Source organism: Ambystoma mexicanum, chromosome 12 (assembly GCF_040938575.1).
Source record: "Ambystoma mexicanum isolate Mex_15411 chromosome 12, UKY_AmexF1_1, whole genome shotgun sequence".
Classification (NCBI taxonomy): domain Eukaryota; kingdom Metazoa; phylum Chordata; class Amphibia; order Caudata; family Ambystomatidae; genus Ambystoma; species Ambystoma mexicanum.
The window spans coordinates 872,442,190-872,466,248 of record NC_090936.1 but is presented as its reverse complement, the minus strand read 5'-3'; the positions used below and the strand labels follow the sequence as shown (position 1 = coordinate 872,466,248).

General features: G+C 44.2%; 1 protein-coding gene across 2 annotated transcripts in view; it reads left to right on the top strand.

Moving 5' to 3' along the window:
- Positions 1 to 24,059, top strand: part of NR1H4 (nuclear receptor subfamily 1 group H member 4) — a 570,288-nt gene that overhangs the window by 431,171 nt on the left and 115,058 nt on the right. For both annotated transcript variants that reach the window (XM_069629349.1, XM_069629350.1), the window contains exon 7: positions 10,693 to 10,839. In XM_069629349.1, coding sequence (XP_069485450.1) covers positions 10,693 to 10,839 — 147 coding nt within the window. The remainder of the gene's footprint in view (positions 1 to 10,692; positions 10,840 to 24,059) is intronic.

The window sequence follows — 24,059 nt, the reverse complement described above, 5'->3', positions numbered from 1 at the left end:
AGCCAAGGCCTCGCCATTGTTGAACTCTTTTTCAGTTAGGCCCAAATCCTGAAATCATCCCGAAACAATTTTGATCCAGTCTGGCTTGCTATCATTCATGCTTGCCTGCTGAAACTCGCCATCCCACTGATCTACAGTGTCCAGCAACCAGAAGAGCCAATCCAATTCAGTCCAGTCTGAGGAGCCAGTCCAGTTGACCAGAACCGCCCAGCTGACCTATCCCGCCAGAAGTGCCCTGCTCTCCGTAGACCCGATCCGTGAGGACCAGAGCCCTTGACGGTCCAAAATCTTAATTTAAAGTGGACTGTAAGTATCAATAGGAATCATAGTAAACCATCGCATATATTGCCTTACATTGTCCTATCCCAATCTATAACCCATCCTATCTTTAACTTAAGAACTTGTAATATTGTCACCCCAGTGTTGAAACCTTCCCTTTGATTCCTTGTGCTTCTTTAAAATCCTTTTGTCTTGTGAAATCCCAAACCCTTAATCCTCCCTCGGTAATCGGACTGAGTCCTCTAGGGCGGACACGGAGGTGCTGGGGTTGGTTCCGCGGGTCAACTATAGAGCTTACTGTGTTTCAAACTGGTAACCAGCCTGAATGCCCTAGTGTAGAGCATAACTGTCATTGTAAAAATGGATTTCTGTTTTCTTTTTCGCTCCTTTATTCTCTAAAAACAGCTCTCATTTTCATTTCAAATCTGACTTAAACCTAAGACCTTTAGCTACATCCCTACCAAATAACCGCATAAACAAACAGTGTGTTTGACCAATTTTTCTTAAAAAACTGTTTAGTGAAAATTAGGCCGGGAATTCTCATTTCTGCTAAGTTTTACACGTGTGAATTTCGATTTCAAGTATTTACAAACTTCCATTCTGATTCAAAGTGTGTACTGTTGCTCATATTATAGTTTATGTTTGTTAGGATCTTTTCAGTGTTGCTCCCATAGTAATTTATATCAATGTAAGGATTTTTGCACACTTTTCATTGTTTTGCTCCTCCATTTTCAATGCCATTTTAAAAGTGTAAAATTTCCAAAACGTTTTTCTCTCGTGTTTGGGGAGGGAAGATTGGATTCAAACCCTATACACTGTTCTTTATTCCTGAATACCTGCTGCTTAATTACATCTGTGTAGAGTTGCTTCTTTGTGAGTTGAGAAATTTGCAGGGGGAAATCTTAACTTAAGCACTATCTTTTCAACAAGCCAAAACTGTTCTTTTTCCTGTGTTGTATCTTCTGTGTTGCTAGAAGCGAATTCAACTGCATTACCTACTTCCTTATTTGTATTGTCACCACATTGGTGATTGTTGCCCCATGTATTTAAACGTGTTTGATTTGAATTTTAAATAAATAAATAAATATTTCCTTTACCAGCCAGCCTGATTCCTGGTCCATTGTGACCTGGGGGTAATTTGAAAAGGGGTATGATATGAGTGGTATATCACTCAGAATATTGAACCTATAGACACAATAAATAAGTATTTCATTTGTGCATTGCATGCTAGGCTGAGACCCCAGTGTATTTCCTGATTGAAATCCTTAACAGGCCCCAACAAAAAAAAGAAGAAAAGGGGGGGGGGGGGGGGTTATGGGTGTATTGGCGGTTTGAAGGGACATGGGTTTGGTTATTTTACCGAGCTAAAAGCGTATTTTCAGCGAAAATGACTACAGTTAATTCCATAGTGATTTTATACGTCGGTATAACAACCTAAATCCCTGAGGGATAACACTAAACTACTACACCACAAGAGTCCATTGCTGACGCTCTGTTATAACTTTCATTAGACTGGTGGCGTATCTTTAAAATTCAATTGGGCCCACACACATCTACAGCCGGGCTGCCATGCACCAAGTGACACAAGCTAACATTCACAAACTCAATTCCACTAGAACATACAAACACGGCATTATTTATCATTCATTCAGACACAAAGGTCAACACACATATGATTGCACACACTCTAGCTCACACAGAAATGCACCCAGCACCTCCACTGACATACACTGTGTGCATACAACATTTATATGTACATTTACAATAACACATGGAAACAGTGGCGCAACGTCCATTGAGCAGACCAGATTTTATCACCCCCTGATACCTGAAATTTTGGGCCATGTTGACTTGACCTAGCTGAACTATTAAGCCCTGGCCGAAAGGACCAGATTCACTGTAATGTCAGCAACTTGCTTGATTTTTTCTTTCATTCAAAGGTAGAAACCATTGGGTAAAGCAGTGCAGTGGGTGACCAAGTATAATTGGTATAGATTGTTAAATGCCATATATCTCCAAACTTGGGTTCTGCACAGCACCTTATATGTCTACGTGATGATAGATGGTTTCTACAAGATTCTTACTGATTAAAATAAGGTATGTTTTCCTGTGTTCAAATGGCTCCAAGCAGTGGAGTACAGAGCAGGAGAGTTGCAACGGGTTGGTCAAGCTGCCCCCCTGTAGCTCTTTTAAGAGCCAGAACGGGACATTTGTCATTGGGACACCTCTCCATTCGGCACTTCAAAGAGGGCACCCAACAGCAAAAGTGTCCCGCTGGCAGGACAATTTGTGCTGAGCAATTCCTGCTCAGCACAATCATTGTCCTGGAAGCAGGACACCTTACCCGTTCTGAATGGTAGAGGTGTCCCACTGCCAGGACAATGTCCCAAGGAGCGCCGGCCAGCAGAGGGTCCTCACTGTGATGCTGGAAATGCATTGGAGGGACAGGGCCTCTGTTTTCTTGTCCTTTATTGCCTTATCATGTATGTTCTGTCTTGTTTTCTGCACAGGAGTTCATGTGGGACTCCTGGCGGTGCAGCTCTTCCTCTTTTTGGTTTGGTGAACAGACCCTTGGGATACCCTTATGGCACCCCTGGGTGGGAGTACGACCCTGTACTCCTAGTGTATGTTTTTGGGCACCTGGGTGTGGCCCACAGATCAGGGTATGGGCTGGTGGCAGCACCATGCTGAATTTGACAAGTGCTCTGAGTATCTTCCATTTTGGGATACCCAGGCCCTGCCATTGGAATCAGTTGATTCCTGATAGGAAACAAGATGGCCCCTGTGGCCTCTTGCTTTCTATTGCCTGTTACCTTGTATTCCCGAAGTCCTGGGAAGCCCTGACTCTGTCCCTTTTCTTCTGACTGGCTGGTGGGTGGAAGTTCCATATATGATAGTGTGGGGAAGTCCAGGCCAGACTGGCTGGAGCCTTCCCAATGACTGTATGTTGTGGGTACGCCCATGAGGTGGGACCTGGGTGAGTGGAGTGTGTGACGAACACGCATTTCATGTTATGAGTGTCTAGTATGTGGTGGTTGGCACAATGACTGAGACAGACCTGCCCGAAACTGGTATGAATGCAGTGTGGAGTGCTGAATGACAGCGTGCTTGTCCGAATCCACATTTCGTGTTGTGAATGTCTCGATGGAGAAGAATGGCCTGAATGCACTGTGAGCCTCATTGGCTGCCTGACTGCCTGAATGCCCTTCTGAATGATTGGTTGCCTGAGTCTGACCCATCAGAGTGAATGGGAGATCAACAGTATATCTGGGGGCCTCTCACTGATGGAAATTGTTCAGAAGCTGAAGTCAAAAGGGATGCTTAACCTTGAAGCCCAGTGGAAGAAGAAGAACTGCTGCTGCTGTCCTTCGCTAATCTGAAAGCTGCATGACTGTCAAGGAACTGATCCAAGAGAGGACCTGGCTTGGAGACCTCTTCCCGAGCTACAAGGGACCATCATGCACTAGCTGATCTTTGCCAAAGCTTCCTGAGGGTCAGACCCTCGCAAGACTGCCGACCAGGGATGGGGACCGCAGTGGAACTACGAAGAGTAGCTCCCAGACATTGGAGTCCACCACCACCGACCACCGCCGTCCACGACCGGAGCCGCAGTGCTCCCTTGCCTAAAAACATTGAAACATGGACTCCCTTGCTCATCCTTGTGGACCGCTTTCGTCCTGCCAGAGAAAGTCAAGGCCGCTGCCACCTGAAGACTGCATAGACGCTGACGACTTGACGCCCTTGCTGGATCAAAGTCCTTCATTGACTCCTTGCGGCAATGAACACTCGTCGAGGAGCACTGCACGCCTCAGCTTGCAGGACATTTTCATCCGATCGTCAACAAGCACCGCAAGAACTGAAGCTGCTGCCGCAACAACCGTGTTTACCCTTTTTCTTCACTGACTCTCGACGGCCCGTGGCTCCTGCCTGAAAAGGAGTGCACTCAAGAAGGGCCCGTCGACGACTCACCGAAGAACTCCCCGAAACCATGTACTTTGGGTTTGTGGAACCTTTTAGAAGAACTCGAGACTATATTAAGCATAAATGGACTGGGCTTGTCAAATACGCTTTATTTACAGTTTCCCCGGGTGAGGGGATCCTCACACAGACTGTCTCTAGTTAACGGGAGTCAGTATTCTGCCATAGCACAATTTAACTTGCATTATTTCTGTGGTCTATTGTTGATTCATTTTACAATCTGATTTGTATGTTATTGGGGCTGTTAGCCGTGGTGCATTTTTAAGGAATCGATAGTTAAGAGTGGTCCCACATAGACCTGTATATATTTGCCATTACATTGTGTGTTACTGTGATTGTGTACATAACGTGAACCATATTTTTATTAAGACTGTGTTTTCACTAACATAGTGTGTGAACATTCCTTTGCAGGTGCTTGGGGACTACACTGTACTTAAGAACCAGCCTACATCACCTCCAGAGAGCTTAAGCCTTGATTGCTAAACCTTAACTACCGCATAGAGAATCTTGGCTGGGGTGCTCTGTACCTCTCCTCTGCCCTATAGAGAGCAGGAGTACAGATGCCCCCTCCGGTGCTTTACATTCATGTTACTCTGTATCAACAGAGCATTACAATGTGAGTGATTAGGCACTGATGGGAGGGAGGGGGTACTATTAGCAGGAACGTTTGTCTCTTTAGAAATGTGAATGGGAGGGAGTGAGCAGAAGTGAGAAGGGTGCATAATGTTGCATGCTTTATGAAATAATGACTATGGTTTTAAAACCCAAGGAGGATTTGTTAGCCTCACATTAATCTGCATGATGCTATTGTGACTTGAATGGAGAGACAATATATATAGTGTATGGTTAGTTTACTATGAAAAGCTAGTTTATTATGTAATGTGGTTTGCTTCCAATGCATTGCTATAAATAATTATATGTTATATGTATTATATAAATGATAAGCACATGAAATGTAAAACAAAATCTTAATAAATATCGATATCAACTAAGCCTGAAAAGTTGTGCACGGTCGCTTAAATTGTCCACATCCCAGTTTCAACATTTACCCAAGTGTGTGATCCTGAGCAAATTATTTAATCACGTTGTGCCTTATCTGTAGCTTTGTAAGTGATTCTGATTCACTTCAAAGCTCATGTTAATGTATCATGCTATTATAATGGAAAATGCTAATGACTATAGAGTTGTTCCACATATAACAATAGTGCAACTTATTCTAAAGTCTCTTCCATGGTTCCTCCAAGTATCAAAGAATGATGATGTGCCTTCCAATCTCCTTTTCTGTGAATTCACTACTGTTGGTGCAATCCATATGCTAATTAGGATGTTTGCATGTATGTTGCATCAGAGGGCTTGGACAGAGCTCCCCAAGAAACATCACAAACACAATTAAAAAAATATGTTTAAAGTACCTTGGCTCTGCTTTCAAATGCTGCCCGGGCCACGTCTCATGTTACACTGACCTAACCTCTTTGCACTCACAAGCCTCCCGACAGAAACCAGGAAGCTGAATGAGCTTCCTAGTTCCTCTCTATGTGTCGCATGAACACGAAGCCGGAAAGCGATTCTCTGTGCCGCTGGCCCCAAGAAGTGCTGCTGCTAGCATGACAACACACTCGCCAGGCCCTGCAACACCCAGTTCAGCACCCTGGGTGCTGACTTTGAGTCAGGCCAGCAGGAGAGGGACTGAGCCATGCAGGGCATCCCAGCTCTGAATGTGTTGCAGCGCGGCTGCCAGGCATCTCTGCATTATGTAATGAGACAGTGAAAGCTTTGCTGAGCACCCCAGCCGGGTTTGCGCTGTCCAATTACATAATTGATGATTGTGGCCCCCCTGCCCTCCCTCCAAAAGATGGGGGGGACAAAAAGGCATGCCACAGAGGTTGGGGGGGACTAACCCCCCATAATTACACCCATGGCCTGAATCACTCTCAGTGCAGGACTGCGCAGACAATCAATGACGCAATGCCTCTTCTCCCGTTCGGTAGCCCTCCAGTCGTGTATCATCTGGTGGGTCTGGTCCGCCCAAAGTTAGTACTACTCTTCACCCCTCTGGTTTGGTTTCTCCCCTCCCCAGAGAAGGGTCTCAGGCGGACGTAGGGGCCATGCCCAAATGGTGTTGCGATGGCCTTGTGTAACACATCCTTAAAAGCAACCGGCATGGAGGAAGCAATCAGTTCAGCACTTCTATCCTCTGGTGTAGCACTGGCACACACTCTAAGCCCTGGTAGAATAGGGGTGCTTACGGGAGAAGACATGATAGCTTCTAAACTGGGTTCCTCACAGTGATGGGGTGCAGTGCTGGGCATGGCAGGATTTGGGCTAGGTATAGGTGGCGTGATTGGAACCCTGTCCGGGTGTTCAAAGCCCAGAGAGGATAGGATACTATTGGGTCGCCTCCATGGATGGTATGGGGCAATGTCTCAGGATCAACTCCATCAGGCCCATAGCAGGCCAGGATACTGGTTCCTGCTAAGCCAGGGGCTCTACCCATAAAGCAATGCTCCGACTTAATCCCCTCACCCTCAGCCCAGCTGGCTACCTGAAGCTGATCCAAATAAGGTGGCAAAGCCGGTAAAATAAAAAACACAGTGATTATAAGACTATATATAAATCCCTATCCAAAACTCGCACACACAAAAACTGATTGCAAAAAAACTGAAACATACACTAGCAAACTATAAACTACCCCAGGAAGGGAACAGGGTAGGTATAAGGTAAGTAGGTAGGATAGGGAGGCTATAGGCACACCGAAAGTGATCTCAGAAGTGCCTCCAAAAATGTAGCCCGGTGATCATCCAACGCACCTTATAGGGAGACAGTTGTGGGTGGGCACGCAATATACAACTTAACCATCCACTTATAACTTGACCCACCTCTTGCCTTTCTCCAAAACCCGCTCTCCTGGGTTCGAGATTACCCTGGTGTACTTTGATAGGAAGAAGGTAAGGGTAGGGAAGATCAAGATGTTAGGGCAGGTCGGTTTCCCAAATATCCCTAAGGAGGAAACACAAGGTTAGAGTAACTGGAGCACAAAAGGAGAGGCCGACAAAAGGAATGCCGGTGTATGGTTCTTTTTAGTTGTTTTAAGCTTTCTTATATACCAGTACACCAGCAGGGTTTTGTGAGGTTTTTTTTTTTACAAAAGGGGCAGAGCACATGTCATTATATACAGATTACACTAAACCTAGCAGCCGCGTTAATAAACAACACACATTTAAAAACAGTCCTTTAAAAATATAAAATGTCTTTAAAAATATACAGTGTATTAAAAAACTATTTAAAAAGACCTTACTTGTAAGACAATCTGGCCAGGGCTGTCTCAAGGTGCTTGCTGCTCGCTTGATCTTCCTTCCTTGTGCACTGTTTTATGGTGACTCTCAGGGCAGTGGGCAGCAGACGGCAGCAGCAACAGTGTGTGGGGGGACCAAAGTCTTTAAGTCTTTATGTAGGCTGGGCTGCGTATGTTAGATGTCAGATGCAGCCCAGCACTCAGAGGCAGTGTGGGGGGCCCACACTACTCACTCCAACTGGGACACCTCTGCCATGTGTGGCCCAGGGAGTTCTTGTGGGCCACCTGTAAGGGAGGTGGCCCTTATTTTTAAATTAAGCCCCCTAGAGGGCTAAAACAGATTCAAGGTGCTCCCTTGCTATGGGGACAAAAAGTAATTAAATGTGCCCCGGAATGAGGGCCACCTGGGGGCCAGCAGCATTGGGAAGGACACTCCCCTCCCTATCAGTGGAGCGCTTACAGGGCCCAAGCAGTGGTGTCTACAGGTGTTGAACGGAGTGCCATCAACCCTGTTGCAGGTTTTAACCAACTGACTCCGGTGCTGCGCTCGCACCTGCAACTGTTTTTTTTCTCTTTTGAGTAAAGGGTCCCTTGCATGCACACGCACAAGGGTCCTTTACTGAAGAGTTTTTTTTTCTTCCTCATTCGCGGTGTGGCTCTCGCGCCAGGAATCAGATTATGTTTTCCCCTTTTTGGGATCGCCGGCGCAGCATTCGTCGGGGGCCCGATTTTCCTTTCTCCAGATTTCGGGATCCCAGTGCGCTTGACGCATCAGGGATCCTTTCCTTTATCCTTTATCTGTATCATTTTTAGTGTTATTATAAACCCCTCGTGTAAACCTTCACTGGCCGCTATAGAGGACTTTTATTTGCCAGTATACCATCACTGTCTTTCAGAAAGTTCTGTCTATTAACTTTGATCTGATGAACCAGTTGTACTTTTAATTAGCAACCCATTAAGCCCACTTCCTGGATCTGATAGATGGAGTCCTTTTTTATCTGCTTTGCAGACTTTTTACGAAATTGCGTGAGATATCAAGATACGATCTATTCTTGAGAAGGCATCATGTACTTGGGAGAAGACTGTGTAGGCCCTTTCAACTGGGTGAAATGGATGCCACACAATACAGAGTTTGCATTTGTTTGTACCTTTTTATGGTGCTTTCCTGTTGTTATTCCCCTTAATTTGGAAATCTCTTTCCCCAACGCCATCTTTAAATATATCAGCTTTGTTCAGGAGCTCATCCTATATTTGGAAGATATATGTTCACACCATTTCTACATTGTTAATAATGAGGCTTAATATTTTACATCTGATGCAATCTGGTCTTTTAACCTGCCATTATGACATTTTGCACTGCTTCACAGACAATTTTCTGGATTTAGACACGGTTGCGTACACTTCTTCTGATTCAGTTTCAGAGAGGGAAGTCTCCTTAGAAGCCAGTTTTAATACTCTTAAAGTAGACGAGCAGCTTTTGGTCTTGGCAGGCAGGTCTGTGTACATTCCAAACGGTCAGCCAATGTGCCTGTGTTTTTTGTATGCAGACCTTTCCATTTTATTATCCATCCTAAAAAACATTTGTCACTGTTTTATTGCTCTTGCTGTAGTTTCAGTTTTTTAGGGGTCACGGTACAGTATCCAGGCTGGCCTCTTTTTTTCCATCCTATCTATAATATGATATTTTCACATTACAATTTCACATGCTGTATTGCAGTTCTTTGTTTCATTAAAGATGTTATAGCTCCTAATGTTCCTCTCTCCTATAAACCTGAAAGCAACCCCATTGAAGAGCTACGTACAGCATAGAATATGCTACCCTAAAATATCTCTATTGGACAACTGTACATTTTCAAAAATATACATTAGCAGATGCATTAAACCATATAGTCTGCCGATGTTTAAGCTGCACCCGTGCCAAGCTAGTAAAAAGCTAGTAATCGGTAGTCACCAAAGAAAAGTTATGCCAATGCTCTAACATATCTAGGAGTGAAGAGTAAACCTGATGGGCCAGTGGATTGCTCAGGGTCAGCACGCTCGCCTTGAGAGCAAGACAACACGGAGTAGCACAGGCTGGAAACCGGCTCCCGCACGCTGAGAGGCCAGAAAATACTTACAAAAATAAAAATAAAGAAGTTTCATGTAAATGGATTATGGATCAGGCATCTGATACATCTTTCAGCATGTTTCCACTTAATGCCTCGTTGCCTCTCCACGCCGTCAAGCGCTGATTTTAAAAGAGCAGATAACTCACAAAAGAAATGCAATTTAACATAACAGTCTTAATTTACAGCACCAAATGCAGTTCAGTTCATCTGGTCTCTAGTGTTGCGTGTCAGATCCCCGAGGCCTGTAGAGTGTAGTTACCACTTACACATATGTTTATTCATTTATTGAATATCTTTGTGAGGCACACCCATGTCACAAATGTCACTACACAGTGCAATAAACACAACTTCAATAAAATAAATACATAACTCATTTTTTAGGGAAAAAATATTAGCTTTCATGATTTAAATAACTTCATATTGAAGAAAATGGGTTGTATACGAATTGTTCGAATGTCAATTGTCTGAATAACAATTGACCTTCTGCACAATTGACCGAATTTAAACAGTCAATTAGGATATATATGCGGGGGGAAACCCCCTGCAGCCCCCCACCCAATCCAACCCCCACCCCAACTCCCCTCCCAATCCCCTTATATTATTATTACACCAACCCAACCCATAATATATATTAAAATGACCATACGGTCAATTGTGCAGAAGGTCAATTAGGACCCCTATTATTCGAACAATTGTGTCATTCGAACAATTGTAAACGAGCAATTCGGGTAATACCAGAAAATTAACATACAAATTTGGTTGTTTTCTCCCCACGCCCTACTTGCCTTCCCACAGTGAACATGAGGAAGCCAGTCCATTATTTGCAATCAATAAGCACTTTTTGGCAGTCACCCTCCTTTTTGAGGCTAGCCTTTTGTCCCTGTCACCAGCATGTAGTAAGCAATTCGCTCATCCTGATGCTGCAGGTGTATACATCATTCCTATACCAGAGAATTGGGGATTTTTCTATCTCCTTATATAAAGCAAGGAGCAACCCTTGCGTACCTTTTAAACTCCTTTTTACTAATTTTCCAGGCTTTCAAACATTAGATCATGAAGACCAGATTGCTTTACTAAAAGGCTCAGCGATGGAAGCCATGTTCCTGCGATCAGCTGAGATATTCAACAGAAAGTTACCACATGGGCACACAGATGCACTGGAAGAGAGAATTCGCAACAGTGGTAAGTATTTTAATGCAACATTAATTTTTGTAAATCTGCAAAATCAGTTTTTTCCTCGTGATGTGTGAGTTGACAACTCACGCAGCAGCAATCGAATATTGCAAACTGCAAAATGTTTTTTAGAAATGTTTTAAAGCTCTTCACTGTTATGTTATGTTGCTTAATATTGTGCATCATTCATTACCTTTGGGGTGATCTCCAGGTGCTCGTGTGACTCTGCAAGAAAGAGAGCATGGTGGGTTAGGGAGGGTAGAATGATAGGATTGATCCAGAACCAGGAGAAACTTGTGCTGTGTGTGTAGGCTTGCAGATGAGTTGATTGCATGGACTGGCTTGTTGCATCCGGGTGGGTGGAGGGGTTTAGTGGCTGGTGCCTTTCATTTGGTCCCCCATGCTGTCGCTGGAATTGTCCATTTTGAGCTGGTCATTGGCAGTTGAGTAGCCATGTTTTCAGTCATTTTCTGAAGGTGGGCCGGTCTTCTGTTGTCCTAATTTCCTTTGGTATTGTGTTCCATAGATTAGCAATTATGTGTGAGAATGCAAGTCCTCCAAATTTATTTTTTTCGTATTTGTTCATTATGGAGGTCGTTGCGTGATCTGAGGTCTCTTCCTGGTTGGTAGCATTTAATCTTGGCCTGGAGAAATTCAGCTCCTTGTACGTTTAATTACTTGTGGGCAATGCAGAGGGTTTTGAATGTTATGCGTTTTATTACTGGAGCCAATGCAGGCTTCTCAGAGCCGGTGTGATGTGGACTCCTCTGTTTAATCTGCAGTGTTTTGGATGTGTTGACGTTTTTTGGGTAGCCGTTTTGGCATTCCAAGGTAGAGGCTGTTTTCCTAGTCGATTCTTAACAATACTAGATAATTGCAAGGGTTCCATGTGGGAAAGAGAGACAGAGGATCATTCCCCTGAGTAGTCTGAGAAGGTAGATGCATTTATTTGTAATAGCGTTGTCTTGTCGTTCCAGTGACAGTGTTATCCGTGAGTATTCCTAGTTTTTTAAATCACGTTTGAAGTCTTTGGTGGGTCCCCATGCCCGGTGGCCAGTCCAGCTCTGAGTTGGTTGTGTTGCCCTCTGGGGGTAAGATTATTACTTCTGTTTTGGCCCAGTTTAATTTGAGGTTGCTTGTTGACATCCAGCTGTATATGTCAGTGAGGCAAGTGTTGAGGGTTTTGCTTCGGTCTTGGTTCTTGGTGATGAGTTGTGTGTCATCTGCATAGTCGTAGGCAGTCAGTCCGTGATTTCGAAATTATTTTCATCAAGGGGGACATGTAGATGTTGAAGAGGAAAGAGTAGAGGCTATATCCATGTGGCACTCCGCAGGTGATGTTTTTGGTGTTTGAGGTAACAGGCGGTCGGTAGGTTCTTTCGGTTCAATTTGTGAGAAAGGATTTTAGCAATTTTAAGACAGACTCTTTTACATCACATTCTACCAGTCTTTCTATTAGTGTTGTGTGACTGATTGTGTTGAACGCCACTAATATGTCAGGTAGTATGAGGGCAGATTGAGTGCTGTTGTCTGCATTTATTTTTAAGTCATCCAATATGGATAGGAGTGCCGATTCCATTCCTCTTGTGGGCCTGAAGCTGACTCGCGAGTGGCTGAGTGTTCCATTTGCTTCTGTGTATCTAAATAGAATTGTGTATACATGATTCTCCAGTATTTTCGCCGGGTAGGGCAGGTTGGATATAGGTCTGTCGTTACTGGGGTCTTCCGTGCTTTCCGTTTCATTTTTTACTAATTTAATATTTTTATTGAACTGTTAAAGCAAAACACAAAACACAGGCACAAGGTTGCAATACGACCAGAATCTCAAGTGCAGAGCAACATATGATTTATCAGTGCCTACAAAATGAATCAACTTGTGGCAATATACAAGCCAACAATCCTACCCCCGTTATAAGTCGCAGGCACAGTGCAACCTTGAACTTTAGACATGTGACGCAGCACAAGACCCCGAAACATCATATACCTGGGGAGGTCCAAAAGATGTGGTTGGCGGAGCCAACCGCCCCACTTTGCCTCCAGCAGAGGGGAGACTGGGCTAAGACCATAGCATATCATTTGCACGGTGTGTGGTAAGCACTATATATGATCTTGTACTGCATCTCCCTGTGCTTCAAAATGCAGGACACATATTTTATGGCATCAAAAGCATTGTATATGTCCTCGGCACAAAGTGGTGTACCCAGGTCCTCAGCCAAAATCTCTGCCAGTGTCATGTGCCTTGCAAGGTTGTTTGGCGTATAAAAGTTATAGAAAGTCCAAAGCTTGGGAAAGCTGTCTACATCCCCCCCAAATTCTGCCTCTCATTGCGATGGTTCCCTAACCCAAGCCTTCGCACTGATGTGCCAGGATATAATGGATTGTATAGAGGGATACGTTAACCAGCCCCGGGAGGTGAGCCCAAGGATCTCCTTGGCGGCAGTGAATGGTAGGATAGTCTGATCATCGCACAGATGCATGAATTGCACACCACTCCAAGTAGTGTTTTGCTGACTGTTAGGTAGGTGGAGGGATACAAATGATAGGAAAGCTCTCAGACTTATCCAGCTGGAATTTTTCAGACATCTGATCCCGTCAGTGTGCTCATACAGTGCCATTGCATTAACATGGGGCCTACATTGGGTGTGTCTTGTTCCGCCTTGGGAGCCATTTAGGCAGCATCATCAATATTTCATGTGGGGTAAACAGGCTCAAGATCTGCAATTCAATGGTCCTCCAGATGGATTTGTCTGAGACATTGACTCAACGATTAACTCAAGAGACCTGTGTTGCCAGGTCATAGGCGCGCCATGACAGGAGAGCAAGTCCAGAAGCTTAAAAGATGGCTTTATATAAGCACACTTTTTTGCCCGTCCAAATACATTGCAGCATTGCTCTATCAAACTCATTGTAAACCGGCTGTGACAGGGGCATAAGGATCATAAGTATATAAGCTTGGGCACAGAGTTCATTTTTATTGCATTCATTTGCCCAGTGAGCGATAGTGGTATGGCGTGCCACCTTTCAAGGTCTGCTTTTATTTTCTGCATTACTGGCAGATAGTTCAAGTCAGAGAGGCGTGCGCTGACCTTGATCCCCAGGTATTTAATGTGCTGGTCCTGCAACCTAAAGGTCACTACACCGCAAGCATCCCATGGGATATTCGAACAGATGGGGAGGACCTCTGACTTGTCCCAGTTTACGCAGTATCATGTGACTGGTCCATATTCCAATAGGATTGTTCGATTGCAGGTCACGGATCAGGTGCAGTTGCAGATGTAGAGCAAGCTATCGTCCGCATAGAGAGAGACTCTTTGCTCTTGCCCCCTTTCATGATCCCGTCCATTCCGCATCCAAACGTAATTTCATGGCCAAGGGCTCAATAGCTAGTGCATACAACAGTGGTGACAGGGGGCAACCCAGCCTCATGCCAGTATGCAGTGGAAATGGCTCAGAAGTGTGGCCATTGGTGACCACAGTGGTATGGGGTGCATCAGAGCAACCGGATCATATGTGAGGAGTAGAGATGCAGTATGACACCTGTTTGGTCTTGGTGTATTAGCTTGGGAACAAGCCTCTCAAGACATCTCGATAAGATTTTTGCATCTGCATTTATTATGGATATTGGTCTGTATGCGCTGCAATAGGTCAGGTCACGTCCCTTCTTAAGAAAGACCACGATACTCGCTTTGAGCAAATTCTCCGGGAGGTGGCCCATGTCAGTCTCCTCACAGAACCTATGTCCTAGTTTGGGGGCAACAACATTGCTCAGGTGCTTATGAATGTCAATTGGTAGGTCATCTGGCCAGACACTTTACCCGTCGTTAAGCACCTAATAGCGCGTAGTACTTCCTTGTCAGACAGGGGTGCATTCAGCGTGTCCAGATCCTCAGGGGGCACCATTGGGAGAGGCAGTAACTCCTGCACTAGTCCCATGTCACGAGGGGGGGTGCGGCATATAGACATTTACACCATTCAGCGAATCCCTAATTAATGGTGCTATCGCCGTTCTGAAGATTACCTGCCGCATCTTGCATGGTCTGTATGATCTGTGTGCATTGTTTATGGCACAGCACGAGTGCCATCGGTCTGAGTGGGTGATCGCCCTCAGAATAAAGTGTGTGGGCCTACTAACTAAACGCCTTCTGGGCTCTCAGTGTGGAGATTCGCACCAGCTCAGCCCTGGTGCGGAGTATCTGAGCATAGACTGTTGGGTACCTGGATAGTTTATGCTTGCGTTCATATACTGTAAGCGTAGCTACCTGCTCTTTCCAGGTGCGTAATTTGAATGCCCAGCTTGAAACGCACTGTCCCTTCAGGTTATGCCTTGAATGCATCCCAACAGATTTTATTCAAAACATTTTCAATAACACACAGAGGCGGCTCCTCGCTATCTCTCACAGAAATGTAAGAAATTGTTCTCTTCCAGACCTACCAGAACTGCATATGCTGATCGACTGGTCCAACCCAAATTCAAACGGCCAAGGCAGGTGGTGCAAGCTTTCCTACCATTGCAGCCACCCAATGGAACTTACTAATGATGGCCTTGCGGGCTGAGCAATCATACTGGACATTACAGAAATCGCTATAAACTTGGCTGTTTGCATAACTCCATAGCTTGGTCCACTATATTTCTATGCTCTCTGTAACTATGAATCTTACATGTAACCTGGAACCTAATAGCACCCTGATGCCCATGGGTTTGGTGCGCTCTACGAATGCAAAAATAAATAAATAAACAACATAGTTCTGAGTATTCCTCAGAGAGTGTGTCCCTCAAGAATCCTTCAGCATCCTCAGTCATATGTTGCACAAAGTCATGGAGGGTAAGCATCCTTAGATTAAGGCGCCAGGATGGACTGCACTGTAGCTTGTCAATTAGTGTAAGCAATAGAAGAACGGCTGCATGATTGGAGAGCATGGTTGGAAAAATAGTGCATTTAGTAACCATATGGAGGATAGTACAAGGAAGGAGCCAGTAATCTAGCCAGGAGTAGCTCCCGTAATGGTGAGAAAAGAATGTGTAGTCCCTCTCCCCCACCCTTGTGCGTAGCGCCAAGAGTCAGTCAGTCTGAGTTCATTCATTAGTGTGCAGAGCACCAATGACTTTTTCGGTGGTGGTGATATTATGTTAGCCCTACATTGTCTGTCTTGTGCTGGGTCCAGCGTGACATTAAGATACAGAATCCTGAGGTGTCTGTAGTTGGGGCATAGATATGTAAAAGGGTGATATGCTGGTGATACACAGTACCATGGAGCAGAAGGAATCTGCCCTCCTTATCTGATTTGGTGTCTAAAATCGTAAGGGGCATGCATTTATGCACTAGAATAGACATGCCCTGCTTCTCATGAACTGGAGCGTGAGCTGCTGTTCCAACCCACCTCTATCCAGTTTAGCTGATTTGATTGCATTTAGGTCAATTTCCAGTAAGAATAAGACATCTGCATTTAAGTTCCTGATATAATTGAGAAGTCAGCCCTTGGATGTTAAGGTTAATGCAACTAAGTCGCACAATCATTCACACACCATGATCTAGCACATAGATGGTAAAATAGTAGAAGCACATGGGTACATCAGTACAGAGAAGCCCAAACAAGGCGGTTGAGAAGAGAAGCACGACACAACATGCAAGTTACCACGGATGGAGCATAGAGATAGCATAACACAGCAATCCCACTCTCAGCTGTCTGACAGTAGGCGGGAAACAGTAAATTACGGCTGTCATGTGTTCTCAGAGGTTAGATCTTTTTCGTTTTTTATCAGTGGTTTGATGTAAGCCGATTTGAAGGATTTCAGTACTAGTCTTGTGTTTAGGGATACGTTCATCAGATGCTGGAAGTGTGATGCTGGGGCGCTGTGGTTGAGGACTTCTTTGTAGATGCCCAGAGACTGCAAAGGTCACTTGGAGATACTGTGAGGTTGGTGTCCTTTATAAGTGTGAAGAAAACGTCTTTGTCTATTGGTTCAAATCGAACTAGTCTTGCTCTAGTTGCCCTTTTGCCAGATATCATTGGTTCTGTAGTTGTATTTATAGTTGCAAAGTTTATGTCGATGTTCAGTTGGATTGTTTCAATTTTTTTACTAAGGTCGTTGGTGATGTCACATTGAGCTTGTGTTGGGATGGTGCCTTTTTTGCAGGATGTGGGTTTTTTTATCTCTTTGACGATTCTGAAGAGCTCTTTTTGGGTGTTGGTTGCATTTGATTCTTGTGGTGTTGTATGTTTTTTGGCTTTGAGGACTGCCAATTTGTAGTTTTCTTTGGTATTTTATTTTGTTTGGTTGATTGTAATGGTTTCTCCATATTGTTTTCAGTTTCAGGTATTTTTTGGAGTTCTCAGCTCTTCAGTGAACCACCTAGCTGCCATCTTTTTTGCTCTGGCTTTGAAAGGTTCTAGCTGCTAGTTGGCTTAGGGCCTCAGTGATCCAGGTGTTGAGTGTTGAGTTTTTTTCTCTGCTGAGTCCGGGGGCATTCTGTTCAGCTTGGCAGTGTTTGATTGAGTCACTTCCAGCAGGTCTGTTAAGGATTCCAAGTCAATATTCTTGAAGTTTCTTTTTCTTGTGGTGTGTAATATTTAGTTTTCGGGCAGTATGCAAGTTTGAAGTTTGACATTAAATGGTATCAGGTAGTAATCCCTCAATACCATTGGTATCAGTCGGGAGAATACACAGAGTCCTTCTCTGCTGAAGATTGCGTCCAAGGTGTGTCCGGCAAAGTGGGTAGATCCATTTACTATTTGCTAGAAGTGGAATGCTTCCAGCAGGGTGCAGAGTGAGTTTGCTGTGGTTTCAACTCTCTTTCAAACCAGATTTAGAAATCCCCCAGGACGGTTAGGTTGTCTTGGTAGGTGGAAAGGTTGACGATGGAGTTGGCGAGATGTGTTGCATAATTTGGGTAATAGGATGGCAGCCTGTAGATCAGACGGAACACTATGTTGGCTTGGTCATTGAGTTTGATCTTGACGAAGAGAGATTTGCAGGCTTCTATTTCAGTTGAAAGGAGTGGCATGGTGCAGATGTGCTCTTTGTGTTCTATTGCGATTCCGCCTCCTCTTTGGTTTTCTCTGTTGGCCTGCATTAGTTTGAAATTGTCAGGTATGGCTTTGTACACTATAAATGTTTGGTTGTCTGATAGCCATATTTCTGTGAGGAAAAGCACATATGTGCCTCCCCCGCTCCGGAGGTCATATATTTCTTTTTTGTGTTTACCCATAGATCTGATGTTGAGTAAACTGCAGTGTAGTGTGTCTATTTTCCCTTCTGGGTTGTTGTCTGTTCTTTTGTGTATCCCAGCCGGTGTGGTGTTCGACAGGTTTTCGTTACTAGGGATTCTCTCCTGGGTGGGGCTGCTTGTTGGGATTGTTCTTGGGTGTTCTATCTCCTCATTGAGTAGTCTAATTAGGTTGATGGTGGGGTTGCTTAGTTTTGGTTCATGCAGGTTTGTAGGTTGTTTCTGGGTGGGTGCTTTATTCCAGTCTTTGGTAATGTAGGGTGCGTTAATTGTTATGGACTCACGTTTGCCCCTGATTCTTATTGGGCTTTTAACAAAGGTGTTATCCATGTTGCTGTATATTGCTTTTTAGTGTATTTGGTGTGGCATCCTGCTGGGGTCCAAGTTTGTTTGGGTTCTTGCTTATGAGTTATTTGCCGGTTTGCAATTATCCATTGAATTGGAGTTGTAAGTGGAGAGTGTAGGGAAAAAGAGGCTCTGAATTTCAGCCAGGACAGAATTTCAGCAAAAACTCTGACTCTGACAGCAAGAGGTGTGAGACTCTGGTGTGAGACTCTGATATGGATCTGGTGTGAGTCAGCTCTGTGTACAAAGCAAAAAGAAACATTTAAACCAAGCCTTGCATGGTAGCCATACCGTAGCATAGTGCACCACGCCATGGTATAGCACGGACTGAGTTGCAATGAAGCATAAGATTAACAATTATTAACCGCTAACCTCTAACCTACTAATCTCTAATCTATTTACAGCTCAGTCCATAGCTCATTGGTGCAAAACATTGGTGAAGATCATTCGGACAAATTGGCCCAATTTATGAGTTCGCAAACACAGGCTTTGCAGAGTTGCTTGAAAAATGCAAGAAGTAAAGCTGCTTCTGCAATGAAGATGTGGAATGTGAAAAGCCATGTTGCTCAAAGTAGCTCCATTGTTCATGTTCTGCTGTAGGAAGCCAGCAAGGTGAAATGTAACATTTTGGCATCCATTTGCTGCCCTAAATCTCTATGGAAAGTTGACAGGCAAACACATGTTCTCTGGAAGATTCTAGAGGTTTGGCCAATTGGCGTGGTGTCTGATTGGCATGTGACATCACAGTCAGGGTCAGGCAATTCTTACAGTTTCTGTAGGAAAACATACATCTAGGGGCAGATCACAGAGAGAGGCCTTAATAAAAGAAGTGCAGAGAGAGTCAGGGGATGTCTCCCAGAGGGCCTGCTGCCTTTGCTGACTGATGACCTGGCAAGTCTTTTGCTGGGTTTGTCCTGCTGCAGATGAAGGGGGAGGCGCTGAGGGGGAGACAGCCATGCTGAAACCAACGGCACGCTGAAACTATTCCTCGCTGAATCTGCTGGTGTGAATATTTCAAACATTCTTTAGGTGAGCATAAAGTACAAATGAGGTGCGTGTAACTTTTTACAATTACAAACAGATAGCTATTTCCATGTGTTTTTCTTCACCATCCAAGAAGCAGATTTCATACATATAAACTGAAAGCTCAAGGCTCTGATAAAGTGAATGATACTTTTCAAGGCCATTAGATAGCAGTGTGTGTTCTGGGCTGCAGCGCTAGAAGTGTAATTGAAATCTATTGTGGGAGCAAGGGTTTTATCGCGGGGGAGGTAGTTACCGTGAAATGTGCCCACAGCTCTGATTTGGCCTGAAGTGTGGAGTCTGCTAACACTGAAAAAGGGAAAATATGAAATAACAATGTGTGCTTTCATTTCTGTATTGCAGAAAATTTCATAATCGTTTTATTACTCATAAACCCTAATTGCTTATAAAGTACCTGAAAAGAATTAGATCAGCTTTGGTCTATTTATTGTGTGTGCTAGTTACTCGCAATGGCACATAGACAGGTACAAAGCTAAGGAGGAATTATTACTACCACCAATGGTAAAAAAAACAGGTACACCAAAACACTGTGATCTGGGGCAAATCATAAAGAGTTGATTCTCCATATTACAGTTTCCAGATGACCTGGTAAGTCTATTGTGAGCCCCTACCACCAATGAATACCACAAAGTAAAACACCAATGTGCACACCAGGTCCGGTTTCTGGCTTGACACTCATGATCCCAATTTAGGAATAACACCAGGTAGCATGGGATTTCTGGGGCTCAGAAAATACTGCAACAAGAGGTAGCTGCCACTGTGCCATCACTGTAGCCCATGCAGTGAAGAGCAGAGAGTACTAGCTCAGTTTAATTTATTTTATTTTATTTATAGATTTATGTCTTGGCGGAAGGTATCACTGTGCTGGTACAGAAAAGTAGGTATATACAGACAGTACATAGTATGTTATGCATTCGAGTTAAAAAGACAAGTTTTCATGAGTCTTCTAAAGGCAAGATGTGATGTTTCATTTCTAATGTGTCCAGGGAGAGCGTTCCATCTGTTGAGCGCAGTGCTGCAGAAGCTAGATCCCCCAGCTCGCTTAAGATTGAATTTGGGCATACGCAGCTCAATGCTGGAAGAGGAGTGCAGAGGGGGCACCATTGATTTAACTTTAACTGAGATGCGGGGGACAAGATAGGAGGGCATTCTGGTGCAGGCATCAGTGTGTAATAGAGAATGTTTTAAATCTGATTCTCATTTTGATAGGTAGCCAGTGTACCTCTCTTCTCGTGGTAGAAATGTTGTCTGAGTATTTTCACCCTAGTGCTGCCCTTAGTGCCTTGTTTTGTAGGAGCTGAAATTTGGCAAGGTCTTGGAAGACGTGCCTGAAAAAAGAACATTACAATAATCAAATGTGCTACCTATAATGGCTTGTGCAAGAGTCAGGCAATTCTTTGGGAGATACATTTTCTACTCAGGGTGAGGGGTTTAACCATGTAGATAGTGGCAGAGGCAAGAGCATTGACATGGCAGGTCATGTTAAGTCCGGCGATGAGGTAGACCCCCAACATCTTCACGTGCTTGGGAACTTGGATGGACGTTCTGTTGACATGGAAAGACGAGAAGAAGGGGTCCATGGAGCTTAAGTGGTGAGAGGAGCCCACAAGTAGCAGTTCAGTTTCTCGTAGTTGAGGCAAAGATTATGGATGGACATCCAGTTCTGAATTACACTGTATGTTTGGTTAATTGTTATGACGTCCTGGTCATAGTTCCCTGATATTGGAAACATGATTTGAGTGTCATCTGCAAAGTTTGTGTAAGAAATGGTCAAAGCATCAAGGTGATCAAAGAGGGGCTTAGTGTAGGTACTATAGAGGGCAGGGGAGATGCACGAGCCCTGCAGGACCCACATGGGATGAGGATGGATTGGCTGTAGCGGCTCTGATGAAGACCCTGGAAATGTGCTTATTCAGCAAGTATTTGATACAGAGAGCAGCCTCCCGGATGATGTGAAAGTTTGACACAAGGTGTTGGCAAAGGATGTCATTATCAACAAGATCAAAGGCTACTGAGAAGCCGAGGAGGAGCAGGATGGCAATGTTGCCAGAGTCTCGGAAGCTATAAAGTTGGATTTTGAGGTCTAAAAACACTGTTTATGCACTGTGGTTAGGTATTAGGAGGCAGTGAAGTACAGTCATACTGGCCACTTACAGTTAGAGTACTGGCATTATTGGGCAAAGCAAAGGCATGCGTGTTCTTATAGTGTCTGATTCTGCGAGGATGGCAGGTCAAAACAGTCCTGGGTGTCTTTATATAGTTATAATACTGGCATTCTTGGGAAAAGCCAAGACAAGTATTTCCTTACAGTGGCTGGCAGTACTGCATTATTGGACGAAGCCATCATGGTTGTAGCCGTAATACATTGGAAATTCTGGCACATATTGTGGGTACTGGTATCCTATCCTGAAAATGTGCTGTAAAATGGGAAGTGTCCACTTTTAATAACATTGTTCACCCAACAGATTGACTTTGCTGACCAGTGGCCTGTTGGGATTAGCACATGTGCGGGATTGTGACTATGCTGAGTCACTGGTGAGACCCAGAGGCGACAGGGCAAACAGGTATGAAGTGGTCCAAGGGTTTCTGGGGTGGGTGAGAATAACTGAGGGAGGTGTGAGGTAGATGGATATAGGGGAGAAGCAGCAGAGTCATGAGACCTACAGGAAGTAGGGCGGGTGGGAGACCAAGAAGAAAAGGGTATCGCCTCCATGAGAAGAGGGATTGGGAGGGGGAACAATGTGAAGGGAGTGGGCCTGCCAGGAGATCTGCCTGGCAAGTTGCCTCCATGGGTTGCAGTGTTGGCCCCAAACATCAGATAAGGGATAAGGATGGGAGCTGATCCAGGATCCTGATTTCCCACATCGCCAAAGTTGGACCTGGAACACCTGGCTTGGGCAAACATGGCCTTTGGTAAAATAATGCTGTGTAATGTTGGTGACCTGGAATATATCTGATGTTCTCATTTCACCCTTGAAAAACAATTGCAAATTGTATGGCTTTTTTTTCCAGTTTCCAAATTTCAAGACTATTAAAATTTTACAAATTTTACCAAATATTTTTTAAAAGAAACCTGAGGTGGGAGAACCCCTGAATGCCCTTTAGTTGTTTTGGGCTCCCCTACTTCTCTTGTTCGCTCATGCTCATTGTTGAGAAATAGTTACACCCGCCCCCCCTCCCCATTAAAAAAAGTCCACCAGACCCCACTTAGTGAAGGAGAGTTGTGACGGAGGAGAGAAGGAAAATATAGATACAGATACACACGTCTTCAAAAAGGAATGTGTTGCAGCTTTAGGGAACTTTAAATAAAACTCAATTTCTCTGGCAGGTTGAAATAGGTGTAGCCAGAAAGGGAAGATCTGATGTGTGCAAAGAGCTGATAATATCGACTGGGCTGCAAACAGGCTTACTTGTCCAATGGATCTGAAATGACGCGTACAACTGATGATTTATAAACAGGCTGCACGCACGGACACCCACTTTAGATGTGTAATTTGTACATGAGTAAAATGCACATGAGACATAACAGTCAAAAGAAGTGTGATTTGCTCACGTTTCTCCGAACCTTCATGAACCAGCCTTATGTGGCACTCAAGAGGCAATTCACAAAGTTTCAAGAAGCGTTTTGCTTATAATGGACGCTTGTGTTTTGTCCTGGGATTTCTATTGTACTGCATGATGAGCTTCTTCACAGCAACAGATGAAGTGGGATGAGGAATGATAGGGAGCAAGATGAGTCAGGAGGGAAGTGAGAAAGAGAAGAGACAAAGTGCAAGAGGGGGCAGGAGGATAAGGAAAGGGATCCATTTTAAGCTTGACCAAAAGTCGCAATGTAAATACTTTTTTTCTGTTTTTACAAAACAGTAAATCTGTTATCGTTGCAAGTGTATGGTGGACTTCCATCAGTGGACGTGTGGAATTGTTCTCTTCGCTGCACAGTGGTCCGGGTGGGAAGTTTATTCTCCAGGGGGGTCATCAGCATCATCCTGAATTTTAAGTGGCCCCTGTGAAGACAAAGATTGTTATTTAGCGCACTCTACAATTTAGGAGTCGCACTAGGCAGCATCCTACTGACAAACTAATTTCCTCTTGAATTCTCAGAAATTTCTATTAGATTGATGGTTTATGGAGAGGGTGTATTGCCGTCGTTTTATGCTGTTGTAGTTGTCATTATGGGTAATCTACAAAACCTTGAAGATTATCAGGTACTCCAAAGGAAGCCAGTGGCAGAGATCCAGAACTGGCAGGATTTGTTCCTGCATCTTGGTGTTCATTATCATATGTGCTGTGTGAATGACCTAACGCGTCTTGTTAGTTTCCTTGAGGTGCTGATGTATACACTGCCACAGTAGTCTAGGAGGAGAAGAATCCGGCTAAACTATCTGCTAGTAGTCTAGGTGTGGAACTATTTCTTGAGGTTGTGCAGTTGGAAGTTCACTTTCTTAACCATATTGACCCGTGGCATAAAAAAGAGGACTGAGTCAAAGATGAAGCTGAGGTGTGTAGCTTTATAGAGATGGGAGCAGTGCCCAAATGTGTTGGCCATGTGAAAGAAAGGATGTTTATGTTTGCAACTTTTGCCCATAGTCGTACTAATCTTTTTGTCAAGAAATT